The sequence below is a fragment of the Podarcis cretensis genome (genome assembly GCF_951804945.1).
Source record: "Podarcis cretensis genome assembly, chromosome: Z".
NCBI lineage: Eukaryota > Metazoa > Chordata > Lepidosauria > Squamata > Lacertidae > Podarcis > Podarcis cretensis.
The window spans coordinates 32771150-32795018 of record NC_137184.1 but is presented as its reverse complement, the minus strand read 5'-3'; the positions used below and the strand labels follow the sequence as shown (position 1 = coordinate 32795018).

General features: G+C 45.1%; 1 protein-coding gene across 6 annotated transcripts; it reads left to right on the top strand.

The window, feature by feature from the left end:
* The first annotated feature begins 78 nt into the window (after positions 1 to 78).
* On the top strand, positions 79 to 23869 carry AIFM1 (apoptosis inducing factor mitochondria associated 1). 6 transcript variants are annotated; one of them, XM_079962422.1, is made up of 17 exons: positions 79 to 258; positions 5946 to 6073; positions 7294 to 7387; positions 7833 to 7862; positions 8784 to 8908; positions 9005 to 9135; positions 10378 to 10468; positions 11539 to 11623; positions 11756 to 11832; positions 13301 to 13409; positions 15545 to 15652; positions 17291 to 17379; positions 18052 to 18192; positions 19908 to 20050; positions 21558 to 21682; positions 22057 to 22253; positions 23593 to 23869. In XM_079962422.1, the coding sequence occupies exons 1-17, from the start codon at positions 186 to 188 to the stop codon at positions 23662 to 23664; spliced, it is 1818 nt and encodes a 605-aa protein (XP_079818548.1). In that variant the 5' UTR covers positions 79 to 185; the 3' UTR covers positions 23665 to 23869. The 6 variants fall into 6 exon arrangements, with proteins under 6 accessions (XP_079818548.1, XP_079818547.1, XP_079818550.1 ...); XM_079962421.1 differs by lacking the exon at positions 5946 to 6073 and adding an exon at positions 2961 to 3103; XM_079962424.1 differs by lacking the exon at positions 7833 to 7862.

The following is a 23869-nucleotide window of genomic DNA, read 5'->3' as shown; positions in this document are numbered from 1 at the left end:
CCTCCCCAGGCGCTCCTCCCCCCTGGCCGTAGAGTCACAGCGCCCCCGTTCCTAGAGCGGCAGCGCGCGCTGACAAGGGACACGCGTGCGCAGGGAGACCGGCGTTCCGCGGGCGTCTTTCTGTCAGTAGACGTGGAGACCGGGATCGGACCTGAATCGGGTCGGTGCCCGTTGCCGCCGCCATCATGTTCCGCTGCCGCGTGGCTACCAGGCTAGTGCGGGCGCTGGGCCCAAGGTCACGGGGCCGTGCGGGGACAGGTGAGCGGGGGTTTCGCCGGCGTGGCCTGAAAGGAGAAGGCAGGGCAGGCGGGGGTGGGGTGGGGTGCGAATCTCCAGAAGGTCTTTCCAGAAGTCCCTCAGTCTCCCCTTCGGGGAAATGGGTTTAGTGCTTCCTTTGCTGCAGTGCGATTGTCATAAATGACGTGTCTTTGTTTTTAGGGTACATTAAACACACACACACCCGCCCCGCCCCCCGCTAATTCTGAACGTAGGTAACATGTTCACAACTTCTAGTTACGAAATTGCTTCATTCGTTCCAGATGCCCACATAAGGAAATCAGTTCCACCTGCTTTGATTCTCGGGGTGGGGGTGGGCCAAGGAGAGCTATTTAGGATGGAGTTGCCAGCTAACCAAAAACAAAGAAAACCCCCGAGGTACCGCATAATGCACAAAGGCAATGCGAAGCGACGCTTTATTTCAAGGAAGTTTATGGGTCGTTATGACGCTATACTTCTGCAAAGGTTGATGTGCATGCCAAGTCTCCCCCAAAGCTCTTAAAGGAAAAAAAAACGAGGACCAACGTAATATTCCCAAGCATGTCTATCTGGTAGTTATCCCTGCTGATTTCAGTGGGGCTTATTAATTAAGTAATAAACATGTGTAAAGTACAGATATGTAGCTACCCATTTCACTCCCGGAGGGACACTCCATTGTCTCTTGAGATAGATGGATGCCAACAACAATTCCAGATCTTTCCAAGTGAATGGAACTCACTTTTCTATCCTAAAAGGTAGAGTTATTGGTCTTGCAACCAATTATTACTGTTGTTTCATCCTTTGCTTACATCCTAAAAAACCTTTGTTGGCACCCATATGTTAATAGCCTACATTTTTGGAGAACATTTATTTATTTATTTATTTTCAAATTGGTTAGGATTGAAGTTAGGATGGTATTAAGAGGCCAGAGAAGAGAATTTGGTAAACCTAAATGGGGAAATATCAAAGTACAGTGCCTAGAGTCAACAAACCCTCCTGGTGTTGGTTAATCAAATGAAAAATTTCAAGAAGAGCCCAGCTCTTCATACATACATGTTCATACATCTAACTAATTGGTCAGTGTAGATATTTGGCTGTTGAATTCCTAAAATGATCTCATTTCTGAAATCAAGAACGTAAGCCTATATTTCTCCCTGGTCAATTATAAAAGTGTTTGCTTGGAAATAAGTCTCAAATCATTTTGGTGCAACTTCCCTGTTGATCTTTTTTGAGGAATGGAATGTGTGTTAGTTGTAGCTTCTTCTGTTTTCAAGTAAAATGCGGTTATAGTAATGAAGAAAGAAGTGAGTGGGGATGCTGGAATATTTAAAGCTTAGCTCTTTGCATCTCTGACAAGTCTGATTCTGTACACATTAATGGTGCTTAAAGTCAATGATTTCAGTGAGCTTAGGAATACCTTAGCTCTGCATAGACTTGGGCTGCAAGACTCATGTGACTAAAACTTAACCTTTACTATGTCATTGAAGGTGTCAAATCACAGCTGAAGCAGACTTGTATTGGATCAGGAATTCCACATAGGCAAGTTAGCAAGCTGAGGAAGGAGGGACAGAGTGCTTTCTGCCACTCCTTCACATGTTTGCTGCACTTTTAAGCCTCCTTTAAACAAACAAACCAGTCTGTTTTTCACTCACAAGAGCAATGTCCCTTATGAGTACAAAGCAGGTAAGTAAAAATTATTGCAGGTTTCTAATGCTAGGGGCCTTAGTAACAGGGAGAAGTTAATGGGTGCTTATGAACAGTTACTCTTGTTTTTGGAAATCAGTCCACTTGTCTGTGGACAGGAATGGAATGCCAAGTTGTCAATCAATGCTTTTAGTCAGTGTTAAACTTATTTCTTGGCTGTGGCCTCAAAGCTTGCTATGGTTCTAAGTTGTGGCATTAGAGTTGCCAATGATGTAGTTTACTATTGGTACCTTTGAGTGTATTCTGCTGAACCCAGTTGCCAACTGAATTTGACCAAGAACCGTTGCACACTTGCCTGGGAGGAAGTATCACTGAGTGTGGCTAATATACATGTATAGGATTGCATATGATAGGTATAAGATTGAAACAAAAAGTTTTCAGCAAGCATCTTAAAGATTATAGTGATGGTGCCTGCCTAATAGCAATAGGCAGGGAGTTTCAAAGTACAGGTGCTTCCTAACAAGCCATGATTGCTAGCCAACCTGAAGGCATGGCTTGGAGATCATGGCCTCTTAGGGAGCTACAAACCATGATTCTTGGTTCAGACATAACAGGGAACCAAGGTTTTGTGGTTTGCTTATCCTGTTTGCCCCGGAGAAGACTAAAGTGGGAGTGATGGGACAGCATGTGTACCAGCCTATTTCATATTCACAATAAACCACGGTAAGCCAGAATACGGTATCTATTATGTGGCTCTTGTCTCTTAACTTACAAGGTGATTGCAAGGTGATTGTGAATATAGAGATGGGGGGGAGGGCAGGAACCTTGTTGTGAGCCACCTTGAACCCCTTATTTTAAATCCGATGGCCCACCTTTGTGCTTTGCATTAGAGGGTAAACAGCTCAATTTTTATCTTTTGGGATGTCTCAGTGAAATAATTTTAGTACTAATGTAGCACTGGCTGTGAAACAAGTAGATTGCTCAACTGTCAATTTATAACTTAGCTGGTGTATTAAGGTACACTGTTGACTATTCTCCCTCCTAACAAATTGTGTTTCCAGGCAACTTCTTTCAGCGATGGAAAGTTCCCTTAGAAGTTCAGCTGAGCAGACAAATGACTAGTTCTGGTGTTCCGGGAGGCAAAGGCGAAAATACTGTCTTTGCCTTTCTTGTGGGCTTATCCGCCTTAGGAGCAGGGGCCTATGTAAGTAGAAAGGCCTGATGGTCAAGAAAAGAGCAAGATGTCTCCTTCTACACAGTGGTCATTTCTCTTCTAAGCTCTCCTTTGGTTTCTGCTCTTCCTGCTTCTCATCTCTGTTTCTGTGCTTCTCTTCTCCGTCAGCAAAATCTCACAGGAGCAAAGTTAAGCCTGGATCAAAAGTTAACCTTTTCTCTCATTGTTTCAGTTATCTCACGAGAAGGGCAAACACTATATATCTACAAACAAATGGCTACTTTGTCTGCTATACAGTGGTACCTTGGTTCTTGAACTTAATCCATTCTGGAAGTCCGTTCGACTTCTAAAACGTTTGCAAACCAAGGCTCGGCTTCTAATCTGGGGCTGATTGGCCCCAGAAACAATGCCAACAGCTGAAACAGATGTTCAGCTTCCAGAAAACATTCGCAAACTGGAACACTTGTGGGTTTGCAGCGTTTGGGAGCCAAGCCGTTCGGGAACCAAGGTACCACTTTATTGAGTTTGTACAGAAACTAGATTGAAATTCTATGTTTATTCTTACTGGTTGGAAGAATTCTGATATTTTTTGTAAAGGCGAGGTTTTTTTTAGCAATTATTGCATCATACACTGAGCTTGTCCCTAAACACAGGCTGATACACTTGTTTAGCCTGAGAGTTTTGTTTATTGCTGCTTTCCAGACACATTATAATGCTGTAAATGCCATAGCTTATGACATTAGCAGAAGATAAAGCCATTGTTTTAGTCTCCAAGGAAACTTGCAGATTTGGTGTTCTGGTATTCCTGGAGATTGGGTATATGCAAATTTGGTTTAAGGATTTTCCTCCCACGATACCCTTTTTTCAAAAGAAGATCAGTTATGAATTATTATTTAAAATCAGATTCTTAAATAGCAGGACTTAACCGAGGGCAAAAAAAGGAACATTGGCTTCATTCTTAAATTATGGTTTGGTCACCAGGATCAGACCTCAGACTTGTTGCCCTCCTTGCACACTCTGATTCCCTTCCTAGTTTAAGTATACCAATGGGTGGCTGTTATGTTCAACTCGATCAAACTATGGTTTGCCTCCAAAACAGATTTGGAAATCCATTTCAAACCAAGATTCCAGGCCATCACTGGAAAACTTTGGGGAAAGAATGGGTACGTGAGCCTGATGCGTGAACCTGATAGCAGAACAATTGGTTTGTCTGTTCTTTGAGAATTGAACCCCTGAGTCTTTAAGCAGTTGGAATCTGCAGGATGCTTTGATTGCGTTTGTGCAACATGTTCTTAGTTCTTGCCCCATTTGTCTTGCTTTGATGCTGTTCTATCTCAGCAAGCTTTCCATGGCCCTCTGGAGACCCTTTTAAAATAGAAAAGCTGCTATTATTCAGTGTCTCTTCTTCTTGCCCCCAACCCCGGTGAAATCCTGCATCAGCCACTGGTGCCACTACTGACCACCTATTTTGGAGTTGTGCTGATTTGGGAGTAGCTGCCAGGAATTGTGGGACTAGGGAGAATGGGTGTAAGAAATATTTACCAGGTCAGACAAGTAGTTGATCTGTCCAGGGCCATTGCCAAGTCACAGTCTATTCCTAGCCTGGCTATTACCAGTCATCCATTGTCTCTTTGTTGAAACCCTTTTACTAGGAAAGCTTTTGCGTTGGACTTTGCCTATATAAAGCATAGCTTACAATTAAAGCATTAGGTTTTCTAAACAACAAAACAATATATAAAGATATTGTTCTAAGTAATATTTATTATACTAGCTACTTTTAACCTGAGGTTCCCAGTGGTCTCTGATCCCAGTGGACTGGCCAAGTCTAACCCTTCTTAGCTTGAACACCTACGCAGCATCAGATGCTTCCCAAACCATTCAGAGGATCTGCCAGTGGAACACACCAAAATCATTTTCTAAAGGGAAACTGCTGGGGACAGCCTAAAACACTCTTCAAAGGAGCTAATAACTGATGTTGTAAATGAAAAGAGGCCATTAAGCTGCCCATTGTTTTGGCAACTGAATGGTGACAATTTTCCAGGGTTTGGGGCTAAGATATCTCCCATGACCTACTTCCCGATACTTTTTTTTAAGTGTAGATGCCAGCAATTGAACTGGAGACTTGTGTATGCAAAGCACACACTCTTTGCATGTGCTTCCTCTTCTAAAAAAACAGTATAGGGTATGGGGTGGGCAGTTTGAAACCTGTTTTGGTGGAGACATGGGTAAATCTAGTGCATTGTGCAAATGTACAGTTACCTGCCACCTTAAGACATTATGCTGGGTTCCTTGAACAGAGAGATGTGAATAATCTCAGAAAGCAACTAAATGGAGATTCAGAGTGTGCCTCTCATTTATTTTGAATGATAGGAAAGGACCTTCGGAATAGTGTGAACCTCTTGTGCAATGTTGCAACTTTATACATCGTCATCATCATGTCAAAATGTTTAGGACCCAATCCAAAGAAGCAGCAGAACCTTTGCAACTGCTGGTGGTAATGGGAAAGAATTGTGGCATCTGGGAGTAAGACAAACACCTGCTTTAGCATTCTCTTCTGCAGAATAATTTCATAAAATAGCACATGTTATGTGCAGACCTCATCTTCTCACATGCCTCAGCTGCAGGAGGGGAAGGCAGTGGCTGTTCTTGAACAAGGCTGCTTCTTTTCATGGTCAAAGCTAAATCTACAATGAATCAGGGATGAAAAGAGTCCTTTTCTTTACTATAAATGAACACCTTCTGTCTTTTAGCATACTGGTTTTGACACAGGCCTTGCTCACCCCAATATCTGTATAATCCAGTGTCCTAATTTCATACTCAGAGCTCTCTGCTTCCTTTCCCTCTTCTCTTTCCTCCCTGTCTCCTTTTACAGTTTTGCAGTGCCTGCATCTCAGACCCCCTTCTAGATCGCTAACGTCTCCAGGTGCTCCTGGCAAGGGCAGCAGCAACCTAATGTACTTCTTAATTGTAGGAGGAGCAGTTACGGGGGCAGGCGCTTATGTAAGCTGCTTTCCATTGAGTTTGGTTGCCGGGGCTGGTGGGTGGTGCATGACATAACTGAAGCTTGCCATTTCATGCTGGCAGTCTTAAATATTCACAACCTAATCTTTCTATAAAATCGAGCTTTACTGCAGCCTTCTCCAACCTGGTGCTCTCTAGTTGTTGCACTACAACTCCCATCAGCACTGACCTTCAGCCATGTTGGCTTGGCCTAGTGGGAGTCCAAATAAACATCTAGAGAGTGCCAGGTTGGGGAAGGCTGACTTTGGAGTTCATGCTTCTGGTTGTGATAAATCAAATGCTTGTCTTTGCTCCTGCTGTCTTTGAAGGCTCAGCTTCTTTGTTGATTGATGTTGATTCTCTCTCTTTCTATCTCTCTCTGTCTCCCCATCATTATTCTTTTATCTTACATAATTTTGTACCTGTTTAAGAAGAACCTTGCACACTTTTTCATTTTAAGCATTTGCTAACTTTCCTTTCTCCCCCACGTCTTCTCCCTCATATTTGTGTGATTTTTGCTTCTTGCTAATAGATGCTTTAATTCACTTTTTGCATGGAGTTGGGGTATCCTGTTACTTTTTCAGACCCCCTTTGGGGAAGTATACATGGTTTTATTTATTTACTTTTTGTTGAGAGGGGAAGAAATAGTCCACAGGCACACTTTGAACCAACTTATTTCTCAGCAATATAACTCCAGTCGGCAGCGACTTTCACTAGAGGCAACATTTGAGTACAACTAGCCTGCTGAGACTTATCTAGCCTCTCAAGACCACAGCCACTGCTTCCCCCATCCCACAGCTGTCTTGCCCCTGCATTGATGGTGCCTTAAGAGAGCAACATTTGGATTTGGCCTCTGAGCCCAGTAGCTGCTGATCCATGGATCAGGTTTTCCAGTTGTCTGCACCTTTATATGTTTGCTGAATCTAAGCCTGGCCAGTCCTCTGTAGCAACCTTCACTTGGAGTTGCAGAAATTCTCTCCCATCTGCAAAAGGGGACTCTCAAATTACCCATTGCATTTTAAGCCCACAATCTTTGTATAAAATGTCTTCCCACTGCCCTCCCCTGGGGAGGCAGATGCTTCTCTTTTTTTGTTTTACTTCCTTGGAATGAAGCCACTTTTCCTGAGTGTGCCAGGTGGACAAAAGCCAATCAAATGCAAAGATAAATGCAAAGATAAACCAAAATGTATGTCAAAATTGTCACCTGTTTGGTTGTCTAGGCATACAAGACATTAAGAGAAGATCAAAAGCGGTATAATGAGCGCATTGCAACAATGGATCAGCGCCCCGAGCAGGATGCAAAACCCCTGTCAGGTATGTATCTAGCTTTATCAGGATTGCCTCAACCTTTAGAAGAGGGATGTGTAACACCTCCAGATGTTTGTGTAACACCTCCAGATGTTGTTGAGCTCAAGCTCTCATCACTCCTGACAGCTGTCCATACTGGCTGGGGCTGATAGGAGTCAAAGCAGGTCCCTGCTATAAAATGTTGGTTTGCAAGCTGGGATCTGCAAAGAAGAGAGTTCAAATGAGGTTCGCTGTTTAAAAAGGTTTTACCATCATGTAAGGAAACGGAGCTGTCAGCAGAGGGAAACAGGCCTTTAGCAGTAAGATTCTGAGCAAATACGACCCTACCCTGTTAGCTGTAGCAGAAATCGCCATCAAATTAGCATGTTGGCCTGATCTGCGTGTGATGTGAAGTTGCATTCTGCTTACCTGCACAGGGCAGCTTTCCAAATTGCATCTCCTCTCTTTCCAGAAGCAGATGCTGCCTCCCAGAGCACAGCAGGTGAGAGAGGGCTTCAAGACAGACAGACTTTGTATCCTTCCCACCACCACCAAAGTATCTTTGAATAGTGTTATTTTTACAATGTGTGCTGGTTCTAAAATAAATGCTGCAGTGGAGGCTATGATGGAGCGGCTGTCCGCTCTTCTGTTTTGGATTATAGGGAAGGAAGAGACGTTTTTGGGGTCCCCTGGGAAAATTCTGTATTTTGCCCCTGTGCTTGGGCTTGTGATCCTGGTGTGGTTTGATGCTACTGTGAATACAGGAAGATGCTTTCTACAGAGTCAGAGCAGTGATCTGTCTAGCTTAATATTATCTCCTGCCCTCCAGGGTTTCCTGTCCCTATATGGTGATGTCAAGGAATTTAACCTGGATTTAAGCTTTAGGCTGACCCTGTTTGTCTCTTTGGAGTAACCACCATTGTTTTGGAGGGTTTGCTAAGTTGTAGTAAGGCTTACAACAGGAGCAGAGCACCTGTACCCCTCCAGGTGTTGCTACAATTCACATCACACCTGACAGTTGTTTGTGCCGATAGGTGGTTTTAGGTAAGCTACTGTCCTCTCAGCTTCAGCCCCTCATTTCCAATCTGTGGGTGGCATTATCAACCTACTTCATAGGGGTGTTCTGAGGATTGCAACAATGAAAATATCAGATGCATGTTGAATACATGAAGTCACTATATTACACACTAATATTGTTTCTTTGGTATTAAAATTATTCTCAGGCAGAGAATAATTTCTCCCTCAAGTGCCGCAGCTCTTTCCCAACTGAATAAATTTGGAGCAAAAAAGTTGGGTTGTTATCTGCAGGTTGGGGCGTTGGCTCTTTTCCCTTTCTGTTTCTTTTGGACGAGAGACCTTTTTTCTGTTCGGGTGTACCTCTGTGGTTGCCTTCACTGTCCACTTGGTTATCTGTTGCTTGCAGCCCAAGAAACAGAAGCAGCCGCTCGCTCAGAAGTTCCATCCCATGCTCCTTTCCTACTAATTGGTGGAGGCACTGCTGCTTTTGCTGCAGCCAGATCCATCCGGGCTCGAGATCCTGGGGCCAAGGTAAGTGACAGAAGCACAGAGTTTGGCTGTGACATCAAATTTTCTTGTACTTGTTGTGGTTCTTAAGGTAAATATTTCCACTGCCTCATGTCCAAGGTATTGATTGTGTCTGAAGACCCTGAACTTCCATACATGCGGCCCCCACTTTCCAAAGAACTGTGGTTTTCAGATGACCCAGATGTCCCAGAAACGCTGCGGTTCAAGCAATGGAATGGTAAACAGAGGAGGTGGGTTTCTTGTTCCTCCCTCACTACATATTCCCCCCAAATGTGCCAAAATGATAATCAATGTGAGCGTTTGAGACTTGGAATCCAAAGCAATGCCCTGGAAAGTATCTGCTGTTACCCAAATAGGTGCCTCATGTTCCTGCTTGGCAATGAGATGAGTGGTGCAGAATAGGTCCCTAGAAGTCTGGTCAGAGCTCTTTACTTTGCTGGTTGAAATCTTTGTTCCCTGCTCCCTGTATGGATTGCTAGCTGTTCCTGAGGTACCTCCTCCCTCAAGTGCCGCAGCTCTTTCCCAACTGAATAAATTTGGAGCAAAAAAGTTGGGTTGTTATCTGCAGGTTGGGGCGTTGGCTCCTAGACATGCTTGTTGCCGGGATCCTTGCAAACAGTGATGGACCTCTTGGCTCTTAGTCCAGCATGGCTCATTGTATGTCCTTGAGCAAGAGTGTATACTCAGGATTGCTCAACACAGATCAGTTACGGCTTAAATATTGAGAGATTGTGAATTGCTTGCTTTGTACCTTTAAAACATGCTGGGGGACCATGAAGATTCTGTGTTTTAAAAAAAGTATGAGGTCAACCCATCCCTGGCACGAAGGATCCTGGTATCTTTCCCAAGAATTGCTTTTGAGTTTTAAGTTTAATGTACAGTTTAGTATTTTTGTCCAATTTTGTTGACCAAAAGCTAAGGGCATAAGGCAGCTTATGATCCATTGAATGATATAATAATCCAACAGTAAGCACAATAAAAATGGGCACCCTGTATAATAATAACCTGCAACAATAAAATAACAGCAGCAGCCAGTCTTAAGCAGCAAGTGTTGTTCCTAACTAAGATTTTACCTGCTTTTAAATATTCATCAAGGATTGACTTTCACTGGCCTCATGGGGCAGTGAATTCCACCCAGAGGGTATCACTACCCAGAAGTCCTAATCTTCAGCTGCCTAACTTGAGGAGAGTAGTGCAAGCACTTTGAAGCAGGGTCACCTCTGGAGATATTAAAACAGGAATAGGCAGTGTAGGGTGTTCCAGGCATTGTTGGACTACCAAAACCCACCAGCCCCAGAGCCAGTGGTCAGGGATGATGGGAGATGTCATCTAACAGCAACTGGAGGGGACCACATTGGCCACTACTGGGTTTGAGTATGTGGAGGTATACATGGGAGGAAGCAAGTCTGAAGATAATGGCTACTTAGAGTGGAGCATCACTTTCTTCCATCTTATTTATCACCCCACTGCAGTATATACTTCCAGCCACCTTCATTCTATGTATCTGCACATGACCTGCCTCACTTAGAGAATGGTGGAGTGGCCGTCCTCACTGGAAGGAAGGTTGGTGTAGCATTGATTACATCTGTTTCATCAGTACCATATCTGAAGGGATTTATATCCTCTCCTTTGTTTCTTGAAACCAAAGCAGAATCAATAACAAACCCAATCAGTGTCAAAACTGAAAGAGATGCCGCTGTATATAAAACAGCATGACACCCAATTTTAGCAGCGGGCTGGCAGAAGGGTCGTAGCTCATTGGCGGAGTGCATGTGTTGGCTGTGGAAGGTCACAGGTTCAGTCTCCGAGTCAGGCTGGGAAAGACCTCTGTTGGAAATGGTAGAGAGCTTTTTCTGCCAGTCAGTGCACAGACAACGTGTATTTAGATAGTTAAGTAGCCTGACTTGTACTAAGGTTGTTTCCTATGTTCCTAGGGAGGAGAAATGTTAAAAGGCTCACAAAAATTAAAAAGGGCTTGCGTGGTGCCAGAAGATAAGAGTTGGCACCAGGCAATGGATAGTTTGTTCCGTAGCAGTGGTTGCCTCCATTTCTCTTCTTGTCACCCAAGCCAGGGGAGCCCATAGGAGGTCCTCTCAAGATGATGTAGGCAGGAGGAGGAACCTCAGGTCTCAGGGGCAATGTTGGCCCTTCAAGCCTCTCTGCTTAGCCCCCCACCTTAGGCGATCTCATACCAGCCCTTCTCTTTATCCTCCTTGTGTGTGTTTTCCTGGCTGGAATTCATCCTTGAACTGCAGTGATGCACCCTGTTTGCCTGAATGTAGAGATAGAGGGAATGGGAATCTTTGGCTTTTACATGGCTGAATGAAGCCAGCTGTACAGAAGTAAGAGTTAGAACCATTTCTCTGCCCACTTTGCCTCTGGCGCCACACACCACTGGCAAGCAAAGGCTACTTGTTAGGGCAGCTCTTCCCAGCCTTAGATCCCTAGACATTGTTGGACTGCAACTCCCATCATCCCTAGCTGGCAGGACTGATGGTCACGGATAATGGGAGTTGTAGTCCCAACAACATCTGGGGACCCAAGGTTGAGAAAGGCTGCATTAGGGAATGCTGCTCAGGTTCTGTATGCTCACTCATTTCTGTGCGAAACATGAGCTTATGTTTGACTTGCAGGTGGTCCACATGGACATCAGAGGCAACATAGTGAAACTTGACAACGGTTCAGAGATCTCCTATGACAAGTGCTTAATTGCCACAGGTTAGGATGTGGAGGCTGCCTCTTTTTCTCTTTCAGTCTACAGTGGGTGGACATGGGGTGTATTAGCCAAGATGCCAGAGGGCTCTGATATTCTGCCTAGATGTGATTTTGGTATTTCGTTTGTGTCCTCAGGTGGTTCTCCAAGGAATCTTCCTGTGATTGAGAGGGCAGGCAAAGAGGTGCAGCAGAGGCTCACCCTTTTCCGGAAGGTAATCTGAAGAGGGGAACCATATTTTGACCAACAGTTCATCCATCAGTTGCCATGATGAATTTATGCTTATTAATTGACTTGTTTTTAAGAAATTGCATTGAACTGAAAGCTTATTGATTCCCCCCTAAAAAGCATATTAAAAAAAGAAAATGCAAAGCAGACAAGCATAGTGTTTCTTGAACATCTCAAGATATGAAAGATATCAGAAAATCCCAGAGCAATTTCTCATTTTTTCCTTGTCTTCTTCCCCACCTCCCTGCCACCCCAAATTTATAACATTAGATGCAAGTGTCTTTCATGTGTTGTTTTTCCTGAGTGTGTGAGTGTGTAGAGAGAGAGAGGGAGAGAGTTTAATTTCTATCCTGCTTTCCTCACAAAGGAGTCCAGGGTGGCAGACAACAAAGTAGTTGGAACAGTGCAGTTGATTTAAAATAAAAGTATTAAAAACATTGGAAACAATAACAAACTTTTAAACATGTTAAGAACATTTTAAAAATGTTAAAAAGTGCAGCAAATGAAAAATATTTTTCTAGACTGTCATCCGCAAAGAACAGGTTCTGTGCCCCATTTAATTTGGATTGAAATCTTGTCCATAACCAAGAGTTTTCATAGTTACCAAATCAACTAGTACGGTAAAGGTACCCCTGACCATTAGGTCCAGTTGTGGATGTCTCTTGGGTTGCGTGCTCATCTCGCTCTATAGGTGAGGGAGCCGGCATTTGTCCGTAGACAGCTACCGGGTCATGTGGCCAGCATGACTAAGCTGCTTCTGGTGAACCAGAGCAGCACACGGAAATGCTGTTTACCTTCCCGCCGGAGTGGTACCTATTTATCTACCTGCACTTTGATGTGCTTTCAAACTGCTAGGTGGGTAGGAGCTGGGACCGAGCAATGGGAGCTTACCCCGTCGTGGGGATTCAAACTGCCAACCTACTGATTGGCAAGCCCTAGGCTCAGTGGTTTAACCCACAGTGCCACCCGCGTTCCTAATCAACTAGTAACAAACAACAAAAGCTTGGCTTTCCTTCAAACTGCTAGCTTAGTTTGCATTGACTTTCATTGTTTGATAATGTCTTCTCTTATTTTGCTTTATTGTGTTGATATTGTATCTGTTTTGCTATGTTGCTTTTAGAAGGCTTCTTTAGAAGTAAAAAATGGGGTGTGGATATTCAACTGAAAAAAATGGGGGGATTTGTTGTTTTTGCACTACTCAGTCACAATTTGGGTGAACTGCAGATTCTCACCTGTTGGTTATGGAAAGCCCACATCCCTATCTTGTGTTACCTGTAGACCTCAAGCAATACCAAAAGAGAATGGGCTCCTAGGTCCTCTGCTCGCCTTGTAGCTCACTGGTCTCAGTGAGAAACTATAAACTAAGAACTTTTCAGATTAATGTACTGAACAGGGACACCGTTACTAACACTGACTAAAGAGAACCACTGAAATGCTCCCCTGTCTCCTTGCAGGTTGAAGATTTCCGTTCACTGGAGAAAATTTCCAGAGAAGTCAAGTCAGTCACCATTATTGGCGGTGGTTTCCTGGGTAGTGAGTTAGCCTGTGCTTTGGGGCGAAGAGGTAAGCATGACCTCTGATTAGTGAGAGTCTGCAAAGAGCAGGAGTTGAGAGTGTGATACCAGGGTATAAATAGCCACTGGATCATCAAGCTTATTTGGCTACACCACTCTTACTCCCTGTTCAAACCTGCTGCTGTGGTGATGAACAAGGCAAGAATTTTAAAGCGCTCTGCCACAATGCAAGGACTTAGAAATGAGAATAGTGGAATAAACGCAGTGAGTTGCCTTGCTCGGAATGAATCAGTCGGGTCTGGATTGTTTTCACTGCAATTAGGTCAGCTTGGCAGCATGTAAAATCTCACATGTTCCGCCCATGTTCAAATTTTTGCCTTTTGATTTACTTCTTGGAGTTGTTGTTGAGAGACACACTCTCTTGAGAACTAGTAAGGTTAATTGTAGACTAGCTGTGCTAAGTCTGTTGTCCTTTTAAAAAAATGACTGGCTTCTTAGCCCTCCATCCTCACCGCTGATGACTGGAGGTCCAGCTTATATCTTCCCAGGTTCTGAAACTGCACCAGAGGTTGCCCAGCCACTCCACCCCCCCCCCCGATTCTCTTCTGCAGTGATGAGGACTAGAATGTTGTTAATGCATTAAATGTGGCTGTTCTCAGGATACTGAAGTTCTACTCTCCTTCATGGGTGATTCTGGGAGCTTGGAGCACAACAGCCATGCCTAAGTGGTGATGTGTACCAATTTCCCAGGAAGCCAAGCAGACAGACACCAGCCTTGAGGAGTTTCTCACTTTTGAGTGTGCAGAAGTCTGCTGGGTATAAAAGAAAGCAGGAGTACATGCATTTACTAGCTTTTGCTGTGACTAATCTTGTTCCCAGCCTCAGTCTTGTGTGTACTCACGCATGCACAGGTGTTTAAATATTCATATGGCACCTCTTGGTCTTTTGCTCCCAAGGTATCTTACAATAAACCTGTCACTCATTCGTGCATGCACGCAGCATCAAGAAGCAACAGTATCAAAGCATCAGCACTGAAAATAAAAGCGGGAGATAAAGCAATGGAAGCGAACACCTGCAGTCTTCCTGCAAATTGAGAAAATTGTAAAATGATATTATCCCCCAAACAATCAGTGAATTCTATTGACTTGATGCCAAAAGCTAATACTGATGGTGCTGTTGGGGGAATTTTGGATTCCATACCCAATAGCCTGTAGGTTCAGCCTGGACAGCCAATAGGACCCAGACACCAATTGTCAATCAAACAGGATTTTTATTTACGTGTTGCAAGGCCAGCGCAACACAACCTGAACCAGCAAGTAGTTGAAGGGTGGCATCCCAAATCTGAAAAAAGCACAAGCTTTTTTGTTATGTCCATATATGGCAGTACTTCTGCCAATTAGCTTCTACTGGTTTAATTGCAAGCCATAACAACTTTCTTACCTTTTCCTCCTCGGTAAAGGTAAAGCTAAAGGGACCCCTGACCATTAGGTCCAGTCGTGGCCGACTCTGGGGTTGCGGCGCTCATCTCGCTTTATTGGCCGAGGGAGCCGGCGTACAACTTCCGGATCATGTGGCCAGCATGACTAAGCCGCTTCTGGCGAACCAGAGCAGCTCATGGAAACTCCGTTTACCTTCCCACCGGAGCGGTACCTATTTATCTACTTGCCCTTGACGTGCTTTCGAACTGCTAGGTTGGCATGAGCAGGGACCGAGCAACGGGAGCTCACCCCGTCGCGGGGATTTGAACCGCCGACCTTCTTATCGGCAAGTCCTAGGCTCTGTGGTTTAACCCACAGCACCACCCGCATCCCTTTCCTCCGCCTAGTTACAGCTATAGTCCTGTGTGCATGCAATTTCATCCTTCTCTTGTGGTTCCCTTGCAAAAATAGCCTTCACTTGCTCAACCCTTCTCACACACATTCCAACTTTTAATTTTATGGGCATGTCTGTGAAGGGTATTTCCTGCACTGGGTGCTAGCTCAGAAAAGACTCTTTTTCCAGGTCTCTTCCTGCTTACTCTGTGAAGGTGGGGACACCTGAAGGGCCTCTTAAATCACGGACAGGTTTAAATGGAAGAAATACAATCTTTCATGTACTCTGCTCCTAGGCCTTAGGGCTTAAACCACCACTTTGAATTATGCCCTAAAACAAATTGTAGCTCACACTCTCCATTTCCCTTTGCAGCACAGTCAAGGGGCCTAGAAGTGATCCAGATGTTCCCAGAGAATGGCAACATGGGCAAAGTTCTTCCTGAGTATTTGAGCCACTGGACTACCAACAAAGTCAGGCGAGGTAAGGCCCTTCCTTTTCTGTCTTTGTGCTGGAGCTGTTGAGAGGCTATCCTTAAGCACCCAGACACATGTCAACCTGGGCTGTAGACTGGCATGGTCTGATTTTGAGGCTGCAACAGCCTCTCAGCAGGAAGACTTGCATGAGAATTGTCTCCAAGCCATCTTTCTGTTCCACAGTCCTTGTGCAATGAGGCAGCTCTGCAGTTTGATCCTAGGAGGCAGAGCTGAGGCTTGCCACCCCAACATTCTTATCTCATGCCTGCAGTATGGCCATGGCACATTTTCCTAGCTGCTTAAAGCATATCTGCCCTGCCGCTTACATCCAAAGCAGCCACCTAGCATCTGCATTCTGACTCCCTGTGCAATTGCCACTCTGCGTTTTCGCTCTTTGGACAGCCAGGTGTAGGCTCCTTCCTGCAGCTCGGGAGTGGGGAACTGCTGTTGTGCAGGCTGAATCCGGCTTGCAGCAGATTCGCACCCAGCTGCAGTTTCACCTCATCTCTCCCAGCAACTTGCAGGAATGAGAAGCGAGTGCTGTGTTCCTCTCCTGGTGAGCCGGTTCTGTTTCTGTGTTGGGCCATGAGAAAGAAAAATATTTTTTTTGAGGGGGAAGGGGGGGACTGGCAGAAACAGAATTAAAGTGAGTGTCTGCTGGTATGTAACTCCCCCCACCCCACCCTGGAGAGAATGTGGCCCTTGACTTAAAACGCTTCCCCACTTCTGTGCACCCTGCATTGCAACCCCTCCTTTGATCTCCCTGCTGTCAGCTATAACCAATAGGCAAGATCCCTTTTTGTAAACTGCATTCCAGCCCGCCATGCCTCTGTAATTGCCCTGCCACGTCTCTTTCTGCCTTAGCTATTAATGTTCCCCCTTAAGCAAAAGCTGGGATAGCTCAGTTGGCAGAGCGTGAGACTCATAATCTCAGGTTTGTGCGCTCGAGCTCCACGTTTGGCAAAAAGATTCCTGCATTGCAGGAGGTTGAAGTTGATGACCCTCGTGGTCTCTTCCAACAGTCCCTGCCTGCAGGCTGATGAGCCTAACAGATATGAAAGCCCAAATGGAGTGGGGAAGAACAGGAAGTCAAGGCATGTAGAGGCACTTGCTAATAAAGTTAGCGTCCATGTGCACACTTCCGGTATTGAAAGAAAAGGTGGCAGGCAAGAGTGCAGTGCTAGCAATTACAATGAGCATGGGGGGAGCAAATTGATCACTGGCTTTAAATTGAAGGTGTTGCGTCACCAGCACTGTTCCTTTTGCTGCCCTGGGGTGAGCTGGATGCTGTCCAGGTCTTGACCAACCCTGCTGCTGTGTCTTTTCTCTGCCAGGCTCTGCTCTGTTTAGCAGCAAGGCAGTGTGCAACCTTCAGGCATTGCTAGGGTTGCCATATTTCAAAAAGTAAAAATCAGGACACCCCTGATTTTTTAAAGAAGATCCCAAAAGTTGTTGACCTGCCTGAGATCCAGGACGAAGCACCATGTTTTGGAAATTCCCCCCATACGTCAATTCCACCTTTGAAATCCCAGTAATGTCCGGAAAAATGCAGACATCTGGGGGCCCTAGTAATGCTGTCTTTCTCCACTGTATCTCTCTGCCTCCTGCCATCAGGCAGTAGTTGTTTTCTGTGCTTTACTTGCAGAGGGAGTGAATGTGATGCCCAATGCCATTGTCAAGTCTGTATCTGTTGTTGGAAACCGGCTGCAAATAAGACTGAAGGATGGAAGGAAAGTGAGTACTGGGCAAGTGACAGGATGGATCACCTGCCTTTGCCATGTTCTGCCTCCACTGTCAGAGCCAGTGCAGTGGTTCCTCGGGTTAAGTACTTAATTCATTCCGGAGGTCCATTCTTAACCTGAAACTGCTCGTAACCTGAAGCACCACTTTAGCCAATGGGGCCTCCTGCTGCCGCCGCGCCGCAATTTCTCTTCTCATCCTGAAGCAAAGTTCTTAACTCGAGGTACTATTTATGGGTTAGCGGAGTCTGTAACCTGAAGCGTATGTAACCCGAGGTACCACTGTATAACACTTGTGAATAATGTTACTGGAAACCACAGGAGGGGAGAGTGCTATTGTGATCAGGTCCTGCTTCTTCTTATGTTTATGTGTTTCTGTCTGCGCCCAAAAGGAGTGAATTGCGGTCATAATATAACCCAACACTTGGTTCCTGCTCCCTACTGAAACCAACTTAATTTGGTGTAACTGAAGTAAATGCATAGTCTTTTCCCTCTCCACCCCAGTTAAGCTGACTCCTGTTTCACTCCTTTTCTTCTGCTTTCTCCTCTCTGTCAAATTTTGGACTGTAAGCACTTTGGGGCTAAGACTTCTAAGTGTTGGCAGCCACATAGTACACAGGTAGTTTCAGAGGAATTAAAAAACGGACTGCTTTTTCTGTTTTTTCAGGTGGAGACCGATCACATTGTGGCAGCTGTGGGCCTGGAGCCCAATGTTGAACTGGCCAAGTCAGCTGGCCTGGAGGTGGACTCAGACTTTGGGGGCTTTAGGGTCAATGCAGAGCTCCAGGCCCGCTCCAATATCTGGGTGGTAAGTGTGTTTGTGTATGTATGGAGAGAGCGTCTGAATGGGCCTGAGCTGCTGCAGAGTTTACTGAATATAAAGATTTAGTACAGGCAACTCCCCACTTAATGCAGTGGTTATGTTCTGGGGCCCTGTGCGCCTAGGTAAAATTGCATAAAATGGGAAGCACCCCTAAACACCCTTTAAACACCTCTGCCACTCTCTCTTCAATCCATACAAAAAAAATACTGTATCCAAAAGTATCCATAACTGGAATTGAAGCTCTGGGGATAGCTGGAGGATGCGCGGGAAAGCAGTACTGCTCCTGAGCTACCTCGCACGTTGGCTATTAGGCAAGGAGGCTGAGCAGCCAATACAAATCCCTGCTGTGCCTCTGGTCTTTTTGGGGCTTCCTCCACCCTCACTGAACTCTTCAGTGACTTTTGTCAGAGAGCCATGAGGACCCTCCAGCTCTCTCTCACCATTTCCAAGTTTGAATTGAACTGTTTAATTATTTCCCAGTACTACGCACAAATCAATCACTCTTAAGGGGGGGTGGACACACGCCTGTATAATAAGAGCATCAATTATTATTTAAAGTGCTTACATACATGCAGCTTTCCAGGGCAAAGCTCTCCCAAAGTGGTTTACAAAAGAGAACTAGCTTTACGTACACATCATGAACATTATGCTTACAAATGACTTGCAGAATGATCCACTTGCAATGCTTCCAGTTTAGCCCTCTCCACCCCCACACCCCAATTATTAACCCATCACCCTGTGATCTATTTCACTGTGTCTGTTCATCAGTGGTTCCCCTGCCCTGTCTCTGCTTCTCTCCTTGGATGGTCCAGTGCCTCAGAACTTTGTTCTAAGGGTGGAAAGGTTTTGGAAGTTGAACAGCAGTCTGTTTTGGATATGGTTTCAACCAGTGTTTCCTAACCTGGAGGCTTCCAGATGTTCTTGTACTATAACTCCTGGCATCCTTGCTGGCTGGGGCCGATGGGAGATGGAGTCCCAACTATCTGGAGGTTGGAGAAGTCTGTTTTTAGACTGTCTTAATTTTCCTCCAAAACTTCACACCTGTATGCTGGACAGTAATTCAGCAGATCATAGACCTGGGTCTAAGTACAATGGAGAGGTGGCTACAGCTGTTTCTCCCTTGAATGGTCTCAGCAATGGAAATTGGTTGCTGGAGGAAGTGGGGGAGACCAAGCTCTGTTTTTATCTAATCACAATGGAGGAGTGCCCAAATGCTGTTTTCTCTTCCTCTGGATGATGACAGTTGGAAGAAACATCCAAGCATGTTGCTTTTGAGGAGCAGGGGTTAAAGGAGAATGACATGCTTCTTGGCATGGAATCTAGTAATGTGCATGGGATGCTGAGAAACTGTTCCCATTTAAAGCGAAGAAAGTTAAGCTTCTGGTCATCGTGACACAAATTTCCTACTCCCCAAAAGAAAATAGCTAAGGGTTCCTGACTGTGACTAGCAGCATATTCAGTGCTGAATATGGGACAGCTTCATTCTGCTCTAGTTTTAATCACTTTCCAAAAGCCCATTTTCTCTTTTTCCATCTCCACCAACGCTGCAAGCATTCTTAAAAAGAGTTTCAGGCCACCTTTCCCAGCTGGAGACCAACAATGCCCAGATTGAAGCCACGGTGGTGCTTTGAAGGACCTGATAAATCTCTCATTAATTTGACCTTTCTCTGCCCAGTCCTCACCCTTTGCACCTTTCCCAGGCAGGGGATGCTGCTTGCTTCTATGACATCAAGCTAGGCAGGCGGCGTGTGGAGCACCATGATCACGCTGTGGTGAGCGGAAGGCTGGCAGGAGAGAACATGACGGGAGCAGCAAAGCCATATTGGCACCAGTCCATGTTCTGGTAATGTGGATTCTCTTGTTCTGTCTGATTTTGCTCAGGTTGAGCTGATCTTCCTGGACCTTTTCAATGTGCTGCATTTGCATCAACTTGGTGTAGCAAAGTTGTAGAATCTGCCTTTCATATTAACTTCACTCTGTTGGTTCATTTGGCCCAGTATTGTCTGCTCTTGATAGAAAGTGGCTCTCTGGGGTCTCTGGCAGAGGTATCTTCCCCCTGTGTTGGTGCCTGAGATCCTTGGTAGGATCAAGGTATCTCCCCTGCCAGGCAGTAGAATAAGGTGGGGATAAGATGGTTAGGCTATAGATTGAGGTTGGTTTTTGAATGCTCCCTTACTATACAAAACAAACAAACAAAAACAAAAAACCTGCACCCAACAACCCACAAGTAGAAAGCAAGGAGAGGTTCTAACATTTCTTCTGATATGCTTTCCCTTAATTCTTGGATACATCATCATCATCATCATCATCATCATTATTATTATTATTATTATTATTATTCCTCCCCTCTTGCAATATGAAATGGAATATTCCTTTCCTCATCTCAGAATTCCAGACATCTCCCCCAAGGCCCCTACCTCTGCTACATGCAGGAGTAGCCAACATGCTGTGTCTCTGTTGTTGTTGGAATACAGTTTCCACCATCCTTAACTATTGGCCCTGCTGGCTGCAGCTGATGGTGTTGGAATCCAACGGCATCTGGAGAGCACCACGTTAGAAGGCGCTGCTATAACAAAAAGCTGTACATATTCTGCCAAACTAGGATTTGGTGCTGTGGTCAGTGTCCTTGATGCTTCAGCTTTTATTTAAAATGAAGAGGAAAGTTCTAATTCTTAGGGCATTAAAATGGTTGAGCAGAGTGCTCCAGGTTCAATCCAGCATTACCCGTTAAAGGATCTCAGGTAGCACTTGATAAGGAAAATCTGTTACAGTAGATTCTGGACAGCCGCTACCAGTTACAGTGGACAGTTCTAGGCTTGGTGGACAGCAGTTGACCTGGATGAGGCAGCTTTGGATATCTGATGGGTTTTCAGTGGATGGTACTTTTACCCCTGCCCCTTACTTCCCATGAGTTTTCTGTCTGTCTGTCTGTCTGTCTGTGTGTCATCTATCTACCATAGAACTGGGAATCAAGGTAGCTCACAAAAATGAAAACAAACACGGATAAAACACATATGGCTAAAAACATGTTCACATGAGTAGAACAAGTGCATCTAAAAACAACCAATGACATGCCACTCTACATAATACCTGTGACAGCATTTTGTTTTTCTTGTAATCTAAAGAGTTATGTTCCAAAACATTGGTTGCTTTCAGCCCACATTATGAAAACATGGATGCAGTTGGGTTTTTTTAAAAGACACGCCAACCTTCCTGGGCTATAATAAAGAGATTCAAGATATTGCAGAGCCTCTCTGTGTTCAGTCACTTTCTTTGTGCTTTGAGAATGCCAGTCACAACCTGCCTTGGATTTCTGAGCTAGCCCTTACTGTCTTTGCTTGGTTCTTTAGGAGTGATCTGGGCCCAGATGTTGGCTATGAAGCTATTGGTCTTGTGGACGGCAGCTTGCCCACTGTGGGAGTGTTTGCTAAAGCAACAGCAAAGGACACCCCACGATCAGCCACAGAGGAATCGGGTGAGACTTCGCTCCTTAACTATGCTATACTTGGGGACTTAGCTTCAGTTTTTCCACTGGTTGATTCATAAAAGAGTCATCTTGGGTTGGAGGAAGTGTTTGTTTCTTCTCATAGGGGTAGCTTTTGATTTCTCCCTTGGAGTGAAACGCAGCCTACTAAAGATTATCCCAGAAGTGGGCAATCCGTGCCCTTCCTTTATTGGACTACAGTTCCCATCATCCCTTGCCATTAGCCATGCTGACATGGGCTGATGGGAGTTGTAGTCCATCATTTCATATAGAGGGCTACAGGTTGGGGGACCCTGGCATGCAAGGCAGGCAGGAGAGGAGAGCACAACAGGCTGTGCACAAGGCTAAAACCAAGTTTATTCTAGGAACTGGAATCCGCTCCGAGAGTGAAACGGAATTAGAAGCACCAGAGCTCAAGGTCTCGGCCGCCTCGCCTTCCAGCCTGCAGGCCCCACAGCAGGGAGAGGACTATGGGAAAGGCGTCATTTTCTACCTCAGGGATAAAGTGGTGGTGGGAATTGTGCTGTGGAACATTTTTAACCGGATGCCAATTGCTCGAAAGGTAAGCAGCATGAGTCTGGGGGTGGGTTTATTCATGGGGTGTGCCGTCGACATCCACGTGGCTGCCGTTACTTAGCCCACTGGTCTTCAACTGGTGGGTTGGAACCCACTAGTGGGCTTCAGAGTGATCCAGGGTGGGTCACAACAGGAGTGTTGCCATTGTGCAGACATACGGGGAAAGATTAAGAAATGCATGTTTGGGTTAAAAGTAGGCCCTGGGGCTGAAAAGGTAGAAGATACATAACTTAAAAGAATCATATCATGGGCAAAAAGAAGCACTTCCTGTAGAAGCCACTTGCAGCCTTTTGATTGTCCAGAAGAAGTAATAGTTCCGTTGATGCACCCTGTGGCACTCATTGCCTCGAGATGCTGTGTTTGGCAGTTAGCATCAATGGTCTTCAGAAAGGATTTAATTTTTATTTTATTTTTTTAAAAAAGGGCCAACAGAACTAGAACTGACTTGTCTGCCAAACTCTGAAGCTGTAATCAGACTGTTGTGAATAGGAGATGGGCAACTCTCCGTGGATGAGATGTCAGTGATCCAGTAGGGTGATGCTAGTGAAGATACAGACAGTGCTTCTAGGGAATGTGTCATTCTCCATGTGTTCACCCATATATCTGGTGTGATACCCTTGTGCTCGGTCTCTGTGACTATTTAGAGTAACTGCAGCACACCAGTGCTTCTCCAGCTCACACTTTTTTCCGTGTGGCAAAAACAAGAAGAAGAAGACCTTGCAAATAGGATCTAGCTAGCATAAAGCAAACTTTACAGTCATAAATGTATTGTGAATTGCTTGGAGGTGATGCTCCTGATAGCCTAATGGAAGAGAAGTACAGGGCTGGTTTTCTTGCCTGCCTTGCATAACAGCTAAGGAATAGAGAAGGCAGGATATGACTCCTCAAGATTACACGAGTAGCTGGATTTCATTTAGGGTCTTGTCATCTTGTCCCCCATATAAATCAGTACTATTTGCCCTGACTGGGAGCTGTTTTCTAAGACCTTGGACAAGGGTATTTCCTAGCCCTGCCCCCTCCCTCCATCAGGAGATGCCAGGGAACAAACCTGAGAAACAGCAGTCTACATCTGGCCTAGGCCGGGCCATTAGTTCTATCTCATCCCAGGTTTTGCAGATTAAGTATGTTGCTTTGCATCTAATCTGTTTTCTGAGATAGTAACAGTGCTGAGATTGGCCTGGGGACGGGGGGCTTTTCAAAAAGGACACCCCATGGTGTTTGATAGCAGAGTGGAGTAACTGGCAGTTCAGGAGCTTCAGCTGAACAGTGTAGGCTCATAGCAGGTAAAGGAACACAAGGCAGAAACTGCTTTATTTCTCTTGCAGATCATCAAGGATGGGGAAGAGCACGCTGACCTCAATGAAGTTGCCAAGCTCTTCAACATTCATGAGGAATGAGTGTCTCGCCCAAATCCTTGGTCTGGAATGCATTTGGAAACTCGAGAGATGAAGGCCTAGGCACCAGGCTGAGTGGGCTTGTCTGCTTGTGTGCCCCCTCCCTGTCCTGCCCACCAGAGTGTGTGTGAATATTTGTGAATGTTTGTAATGGCCCAAGACTTGGGCTCTCTTTGCACCATGAATTAAACCGGATTCTAAATAGCAA